The sequence below is a fragment of the Pongo abelii genome, chromosome 3 (genome assembly GCF_028885655.2).
Source record: "Pongo abelii isolate AG06213 chromosome 3, NHGRI_mPonAbe1-v2.0_pri, whole genome shotgun sequence".
In the NCBI taxonomy this organism is placed as follows: domain Eukaryota; kingdom Metazoa; phylum Chordata; class Mammalia; order Primates; family Hominidae; genus Pongo; species Pongo abelii.
In genome coordinates, this window is record NC_071988.2 from 30,354,329 (window position 1) to 30,363,663 (window position 9,335).

General features: G+C 34.7%; 1 protein-coding gene across 7 annotated transcripts in view; it reads left to right on the plus strand.

Moving 5' to 3' along the window:
- PCDH7 (protocadherin 7) overlaps positions 1 to 9,025 on the plus strand; it is a 423,240-nt gene extending 414,215 nt beyond the window's left edge. For 5 of the 7 annotated variants that reach the window (XM_054553811.2, XM_063723358.1, XM_024246247.3 and 2 more), the window contains one exon: positions 4,698 to 9,025. In XM_054553811.2, the coding sequence (XP_054409786.2) occupies positions 4,698 to 5,074 (377 nt within the window). In that variant the 3' untranslated portion in view covers positions 5,075 to 9,025. The remainder of the gene's footprint in view (positions 1 to 4,697) is intronic. The other 2 variants (XM_063723361.1, XM_063723363.1) reach the window with 1 other exon arrangement.
- The last annotated feature ends 310 nt before the right edge of the window (positions 9,026 to 9,335 follow it).

The window sequence follows — 9,335 nt, forward strand, 5'->3', positions numbered from 1 at the left end:
GCTAGCAAATCAAATAATGTGTGAGTTAAACAAATAAATGATACATACAGTTTTACATATCTGATCTTTAAGAAAACTCATTGGAAATATTTTAAAACTAAATATAACATTTTCATACCTTCTCTCAGTAAATACAAAGATTCATGTATCTCTAGCCTCAAGCCGAGGACCTGGAGTAGAGTGAGTGTCTGGGATTCTGACAGAATGCAAAACTCAGCATACTTAAAATCCGTCCTGGTGCAGAACTGTCTTCAAGTCTTAATGAGTCTACTGTGCTCTCCTATAATAATTTTGTCTCTAATGGGTTCTGAATTATGTAAGGCAGCTTCTGGAAACATGAAATTCCTCTCTAAACCTGGGCTTTCCTTGTTATTTCTAATAATTCTATCTATTATCTATCTGTCACTTCTTGTTGAGGTCATTGTAACAGCATCTAGCAGCATCTGCCCACCACCCATCCATCTACCCTGCCTAGTAAAAACAAAAATACTATGTTTTTGAGAGGTAATCTGACTTCTTAAGAAAACATATAATTTTCCCCACTTTCCAAAATGTATAGTTTTAGGGAGGCTGTGTCATTCTTTTCACTAAGTAGTAAAATTTGTGACTCTGTGACATCTATTTCCTGTGCTACTCAGATTTTTTTTCTCTTTCTCTGCAGACTGTAGCTTGTTCAGATGGTTATGAGTAGCAGTCATTGACCTCTAAATAACTCAGCTGTTATATTTTAAGAAGAAGCAATGTGTTGTAGTGGGAAAACAGTAAATTGAAAGTCAAAACACTTATTCTTCGGCTTCAGCTCTCCCGTAGCTTGGACCCCTTCGCTGTTCCATCCTCCTTGCTATATGATTGAAGTGCTAAATTAAAGAGATGAACTTCATGTGGGAAGTACTTCATGTGTTATGAATTGTTCTAAGATTGTTTGCTAGTTTGATGGCTTAAAAACTGTCTACTTTCTCCCAGCACTTTGGGAGGCCAAGGCAGGTGGATCATTTGAGGTCAGAAGTTCAAGACCAGCGTGGCCAACATGGCGAAACCCCATTGTATTTTGAAACAATACAAAAATTAGCCAGGTGGTAGTGGTGCGCGCCTGTAACTGTAGCTACTCAGGAGGCTGAGGCAGGAGAATCGCTTGAGCCTGAGAGGCAGAGGTTGCGGTGAGGCAAGATTGTGCCACTGCACTCCAGTCTGGGCAACAGAGTGAGATCCTGTCTCAAAAAAAAAAGAAAAAGAAAAGAAAAAAAAAACTGTCTACTTTCAAGAGAGATATTAACCTTATGTCTAGGAAAGGATCTTAACTTTCTAATAAGATGCAATGATTCTAGTAAATAGCATAACTTGGTTAAAATGGAAACCTCTACAAGTAATGCTAAGCAAGAACAGGATTTGATGGATACCATTTTTTTACTTCCAGTCTTCTCAAGGTTTGATATGATTGATGGGGTATGGGGGCGTTGAGAAACACAGAAACAACAACAACAAAAAAATCTAAGGAACTGGCTTTATTGTGGAAAATGCTTACAGAGAATACTATTTTATTTTCCTGTTGTTCATTTGTATTGATTTACTCAATGCCAGCTAAGATTTGTGATCAGGTGTCTTCCATCTTCACTGAGATCAAAATTTAAAAGAACAGTACTAAAGCATAAAATAATATTCTTAGATGTTAGAAAACACATCCTTCAACGAAAGACTAAGAAGAGTTACTAATTGTGAAAGGTTTTCCTCTATAATGCCACAAAAAAATAGGACAGTTTAAAAGTATGTCTTTTATGGAAAGAAGAAATAATTGCATGTGATGTTTCTCTAAGATCCTGCATAAATTTTATGTTGAAAAAATTCATAATATATGCATGCATAATTAAAATAAGAAAATATGTAAACAAAGAAAAATACTTTTCCACTCATGCCCTTCTTTAATAAGTTGCATCGTAATACAGATTGCATTTGCTAATCATTGGTATTTCTTTTGAAGATTCACTTTAGTCAACCAAATTGGAAGTTTTGATTGCTTGTGAAGAATCTCTTATAGCCCTTCTTGATTATTTTTCTAAATCTGATGACAAACATTGCAACATGTCTCAGCCAATTAGGCTTGTCAACTTCCACTGTGGTCCCCAATCAAGTGTTTTACTTTGGAAATGACAGGAGATCCTTATTAAAAGTCATGCTTCTTGGATAGAGATGTGGCAGCTTGCATGTATATGATGGCACAGAAGACAAGCTGCCTTTCGTTAAAAGCAATAGAGGAAATCAATTTTGGCAGAAAATACTCCAGACTGTGAAGAAAAGACTGAAGGAAAGAACTGGAGCATCTCACTTATAGCTGATGGGAGATTCAGTCAATCTATTTAATAAATGAGTATAATCTCTTATGAGCTGTAGGTAGTTTAGGTACACAAGTTAAAAATAAGAAGACTCGTTTGAGCATGAATATAGAATTACAAGCTGTTTATAAATGCATCTCAAACAATAGGAAAACAAGTGCAATGAATTTCAAACTAAAAGCACAAATTAATTCCTGAAAAGTAGCCACCTGTATAAGTCATTATGTAAGTGAGCTGACATATTGTGTGAGACATAAATGTGGAGAGATGATTGGAGACAATTCTGGGTCATTTCTGCAGGGAATAACAACCACATTCATAAAGTTTTTTTATATTTTAGAAACTAAATTCCTGATTATTTTCCCATGTCCTTGCTATTCACTATCATAAGAAAAGAGGAACAATTTGAATTTGTTGAAGCAGTGAAAAAAAAAAGGAAATATTTTGAGTAAAATGCAGACCTGATCTTACACTTTGCATTTCTATCCTTTTTTCCCCCTGTTCAAAGCATTTATGTCAGGTTAAAAAAAAAAAAAAGAAAAAAGGATCCCAAAATAGGAAATATTCTCAAAGAACTTGCAGTTTGTTCATTTAAACCAACTAGATTACAAAAACCATTAATAAAATTTGTCAAGAATTTGATTATTATAATGCATCTAAAATACATATTTGAGAAACAGACAATTTAGGGTAAAAAAATGAGTGGGAAAGTACTTTTTTCTTTTGACGAAAAAAGAGAATCTGCTCACTTGTAAGTCAAATGACAGCATGGGCAACTGTAATAAATAATTAACCTTACATTTTACCTACAAGAAAGGGTCAGATAATTCTAGATTTCCAGTGTAGAACACTAGAATTTCCTTGTGAACGCTTAGTCAAGGGCATAAAAATCCCAGGACACTGTTTCAATAATCGATGGGCCGACAAATGTCAATACTTCAGTTACCCATCATTGAAGGAAAAAATGACAAACATTAGTGGAGAGCCTTCATTTAGGAGATTTAGCTGAGTAAAACGTCTAAAATATCCTATACAAATGTTAAACTACAGGGGATGGTGTGTGGAAGCAAAAGCAGAAAGTGTACATATCTTGGGAATAATTTAAATAACTTCCTCTTCTATTTTAAACAAATGTACTAGGATTGTGCACATGCACATCTCACTGATTCCACTGGTTGCAAATACATTTTCAGAGGTCAAATTTGTCAGTCTTTAAGTCCCAAGCTTTGTAATAAAATGATAACACGTGATAACAACTGGAATGCAGTCATATTATGTTCTTCTGTTTGGCAATAAAAAACAATAAAACATTTTAAATAAAACCCTTCAGGTTATTGCCTCAGAATCTGTGGAAGTAGAGCAGGTTTTTCTCTCTCCCATTCTCTCTTTCTCAAACAAAGTCTATAAAAACATTTTTAATATTTAGAAAATACATAACCATTCTCCAAAGACAGACACATGCTTTCAATTATACATATAGGTAATTATTAACTGTCATCTTTAATCTTGTTTCCTAAGAATTCTTTGTACATGATTTAGCCTTTTAGAAGTGAAAGTCATTTCCCATTCCATTGGCCAGCACCATTAATTAGAGTACATGCTAGTTCATCCAAAGTTTAGTAACTTACCCATATTCACCCAGTACATTACATTTCAGATAAGATGGCCTATGTATTTTGATGTGAACACATCAGCACATATTAGGTCATTTGGCATGGTAAGGGGGGTGAGGGGATGTGGGCTAGGGTGGGCAGGTGCGTGATATTGCTAGTATGCTTATACCTATAACTACTGGTTCCTTGCTTTTTACTTTTTACCACATAATGTGCTGTCAATTTAGGTTCTACTTATGAGTCACCCCATGTCTTAGAATGTATTTTAAATATAAGGTTTTGCATATTTGCATTCTATGAATAATGTATAAGCAGGAAGAAATCCAATTGGCAAAAGCACACCACTTCTGGGATAATTTATAAATCCAGAAAATTGTCTATTTGGATTTAATAATTTTTCTTATGGATGTGGAAAATATTAGCACCTATACAAATTTACCTATGTATTTAGAGCTTCTAACTGAGACTATCCTCATGTCCCTGTCATGTAACAAACACATATCTGTTTCAACTACACACTTAAATGTATCATTTTGTCTACTTTCCTGTTCTATAATATTGGATGTCTTTGCAAAACCTTATCTTTGATGCACATGGGATTAAAAACTGTCCCATGGAATGATGAGCTAGAGGGTGTTGGGAAATGAGAAATAAGATGGTAAGGAATATATTTATATATTTCCTCCAATTTCATATAGATCAGGGGAGCCTGTTGAAGAGTGTCAAATACTAATGGCTTATTCTCCTTGGATTTCAGATTCAAGGCCTCTTCCAGATGTAGCCCTGACTGGGAAGTGCACTCGTGAGTGTGATGAGTATGGCCACTCAGACTCCTGCTGGATGCCGGTCCGCACTTCTCCGGAGAGGAAGAAGAGCCAGCCTAAACTCTCCACTTTCATGCCTGTTGATGAACGAGGAAGCCAGGAAAAGCTGGCCAATGGGGAGGCCGCCATCATGGGTGACCGCAACAGAAACCTCCTGAACAAAAAGTTGACCTCATCCTATGAGACCTTCAGTGCAGCTAGTTTCAGCAAAAATGAGGAAGCCAACCCTGAGGATATTCCCCTTACAAAAACAGGGGAATATAAGCCATCTCCTGTCAATACTCTCACTAGAAGAGAAGTTTACCTGTAGGCTATAAAGGAGCAACAGCAAAGTTCTTTACATGTATGAAAAGGAGAATAAGGGGCAAAAAAAACCTTACAAAGCAAAACGTTTAATCACAAAGAGGGGGCTACCAAAGAGACAAAGCTTTGCCTGCCACTTCTGCCTCCAGATCAGGCCTTTAGTGATACTGTTAGCCTGATTCTACTGTACAATGTAGAAACCATCCTTGTTACTTGCATGTCTAACCCCTTCACTGATTCCCAACACTCACTTTCTCTTCCCCACCCCTCTCAAAAAAAAAAAAAAAAAAGAAAAAAAGAAAAAAATAGGGGGATAGTTGCAAGTTTCTTTCACAGTAACTGTACGAAGCCTGATTAGCAGAACACAACACACTCTCATTATCCCTAAGCTGAAGCATGATTTTAGTCACTTTGATTTTGTTCGAGTGTCATCCGGCTGGTCAAAAATAAGCAGGACAGATAAAATGTATTTCAGACATACCATCAGAATATGGTTTATCACCATCAAAGGCAATCCTTTGAAAGTGATAGAGTCCCTCTAAAGGTACAGTCCTTAGAAAGAGGGACTGTATTAAAAAGCATTTTGGGAAGATCAAAGCTTTAATATTCCAACAAAGACTAAGAGCAAAACAATACTCAGTGGATGATTGCAGTCCTAAATTTTGCATATGTTGTTATTTTCAGGTCAAGAGCATCAACTTCAATTCCATACATTTACCAAATATTCTCAGTATACACACAGTCTTGATTACATGTATCAATTTCGCTAATTATGACTTCTAAAAATTATATATATTTTTTCAGAACAAGACCACTATTATTAACTAACTTGAACAATTGTATCATCCAAAGGCCAAAGATCATATGGCAGATCAGGGAAATCTTGAAGTTGATTTGGTCTTGATGTGGAAAACCATTAAGCAACAAAAGCAACTGAACCCATGTACACACAGAAACAATCAAACACTAGTTCATTTTATAGTGCCCAGGAAAATGTTCTTTCTTTTAAAATGGATTTTATTTGAAAGCTCAGAGAATGAAAACTAGTGAGATATATTTTTGGTATTATAATAGGCAATTGGTTGAGGTTCAAGTTTAGTTTCAGGTAATATCAGGGAAGATTCCATGTTTTAAAATAGTATTTATGGATCATGGGTAGGTTAAGAAAGATGCATTGGCATATAGTCCTGTTAGTTAAGTCCACGATTATCATTTTAGAATCCAGGCTATGCTTGCTGCTCTTTTTATCCACATTTTAAATTATAATTGCATTTTTTTACTTGTTCAGTGCACACTTTGATGCACCACAAGTGCATTAATTTTGAATCGTGTGCAATATAGAAATATTTTGAGACTCACAACATTGAAACAAGGTGACACCCTAGTTGACTTTATCACTAATGTGATTTGAACATTATTTAAACAAATCTAGACTGAAATGAAAGAAAGGAGTTTTGGGCAGTGACATTTTTCACAGGATGTATATCTCAAAGGTGAAAGCAGAGTTTTTCCAGTGCAATAAAAAGAAACAGAATATGCAGATTTTGAGCTACTCGCTCTATAGAGGATAACCTAACACGGCTGAAAATTGAGCTGGGACATTCAGACGAAAGTGACAATCCATGGACAGAATAGGGAATAACAGGTGTGAAGAGAACAAACTCATCACTGAATGTTTGTAAGCTGGTTAAGGCATAGCCTTGATGGCTCTCTAGCAAACTGTAGAAACAATGTAGCTTTGGGTAGTTTCATGCTTTGCAGAATTTCTTAGAGTATAAAGTGACACAGCCTGGAATATAGGTTGATAATTCACTATAGGTCCTCAAAATACTTATCTTTGAAAACCACTTCTCTGTTTGGTGGGGTACAATTTGGGGGTCATTTCCTTATGCTCTTTCTTAAATGGAGTTTTCATTTTGATGTTAGTTTATGTATAATAGGTAGGATGCAAAAAGATATGTAATTGAAACAAAAAACATTGGACTAAAATATCAGTAATTGAACATGTTTATGTTTGATTATTATTTACACTATGGAAAGATGCAATTCTAGTACTTTGTTAGGAAACTGCATTAAAGCAGTTCTGCCTTGTATAATCTGTAAGTACCTATTAAGACAAAATACTTCTAAAGATACTTATGAAATGTATACATATTTTTTCTTGCACGTTACAAAGAAAATACTCAATTGCATAACACAGATGTTTGACAAACTTTTTTTTTAAATGCATTTCTTTCTTTCATGAGACATTGAAACCACTGATAGCTCATTTCACTCTATCTTAAACCCTTCTCTTGTCTATAAAACTAATACGGGTCACACTGGACCTTCGGATTAATTGGATCCACATTCCCCAATGATGTTTGCACCCCATTCAAGATAGCCATGCCATTGTCATTTAACTCATGAACCTCTCTTTAGAACTAAAATGGGTGTGAAAAAATAAAATTCAGTGTACTGTAAGTATTCACAGTAATTCTAGTAGAATTAGCTATCATAACATGTTTATTATATAATGAGCTGGCATGACACAGAAATATATTTTGTGTTTGTATGACTTTTATTTTAAATAGGTTAAATCTGGTGCCACTCCATATATAGAGTGCTTTTGAAAAAAAAATCAATAAAAAGAAACAAAAAAAATAAATAAATGAGTGAATGCAAAATAAGCAACTGTGCCTTTTATACCTGTTGTTATGGTAAAAAAAAAAAAAAAAAAAAACGGTTGTTGGGTTTGGACAATGAGGGAAAATGGGCTATTCCCAACTTTTTTGATCCTGTATATTTGTCTATGTTTATTTTCTGAAAATAATAAATAATATATTAAAAATTTGCCTTCTGACAAACTCAGATAATGGACCAGTCTTAAATATTGTTATGTCGTAAAGCAAAGTTAAGGCATTAATATGGGCTGCTTAAATCTGACTAGAAGATGAAAGCGTTTATTGTAAATGTAACACAGAGATACTATCAGGAGTGAAATCAGTCCATTTGGCAAGGTAAAATACTGATTTAGAGTTTTATTCTTTATTTCTTTTTTGTTGTGTTTCTTTCAGCTATGGTTTCATTTTGGTTGTACAGTATATAAACCACATTTGTTTTCTGTACACAAGACTCTCAAGTGAATTTTGCATGCATTATACATTAGGACACATTTATAAATTAATGAGTAACTATATAAATTTGTGTGTATTAAAACGTCTGTAGCTTCAATCTAAAATCTACTGCTCTTTCTGAATCTCCAGATATCATTTCTGTATGGTTTCTGACTGGCCTGCTGCCTGAGTTTCAGAAAACAAGGGAGGCATTATTTTTATGGGAGGAGGAACTAAGATGGTACTGAGGATGTCTGACTGAAACATTACCCTAGGAAGCTGTCTTGTAGGAAAATAGAATAAAACACACAGACCAGAAGAAATTGTCAAGAACCAAACAGCCATCCAAAAACAGTCATGAGAAATCTGAAGACCTAAATAATCTTAGGTATATGCTCTCAGTGATAAATAAGAAAATGTGTCCTTAAGCAAAAATAAATAAATAATAAAAAGTGAGGATGATCATGAATATAGTAAAGCTTGTTAGTTGTGACCTAGGTGAAGGTATAATGATAACATCTGGAGGAAGCATCATTTGCTCAGCTACCTAGGGTTTACTTTCAGACTTTTCCTACATTTTAAAGCACTTGCATTCAGTGTGGTACGATCTGTTTGTAATGTTAATCATTGACTATTGTTCTGCTACTTGGATGTTGATAGTGAAGCAGAGAACAATTTATCATCGTTTATTATGAGTCACTATGCACGCAACTATGCTTAACATGGCGAAATGTATTAAACACTCGTCCAACTATTTATGAAATACTTTACATAATTTAATTTGCTTTTGTACAGTTTTATGTAAATAAATTGCTTGTCATTTTTGTCTCTGCAAATTAAAATATAACATGGTCAAATGGTTTCACACTTGTAAGTGTACTTCTCTGTTGACAGGTAATTCAGTTTTGATTGGACGAAAAGTGAATGGCTGCATGTACCAGTTTGATTTAAGATGGTTTGATTCCTTGTAACTTGAGACACAACAAGGAGGCTAATGTGGCAGCAATTGTTGATTTAGGAGGGACCATTCATAACTGTCACGTTACTTTGCCTCATAATGGAATAGAACTCGGATCCTTAAGTTTCATCAAAATAATTCCTGAGACATTTACCTAGCTAGCTTATTATCTTAAAGTGTATGGCAGAAAAAGGAACTTACCATCATTAATATGA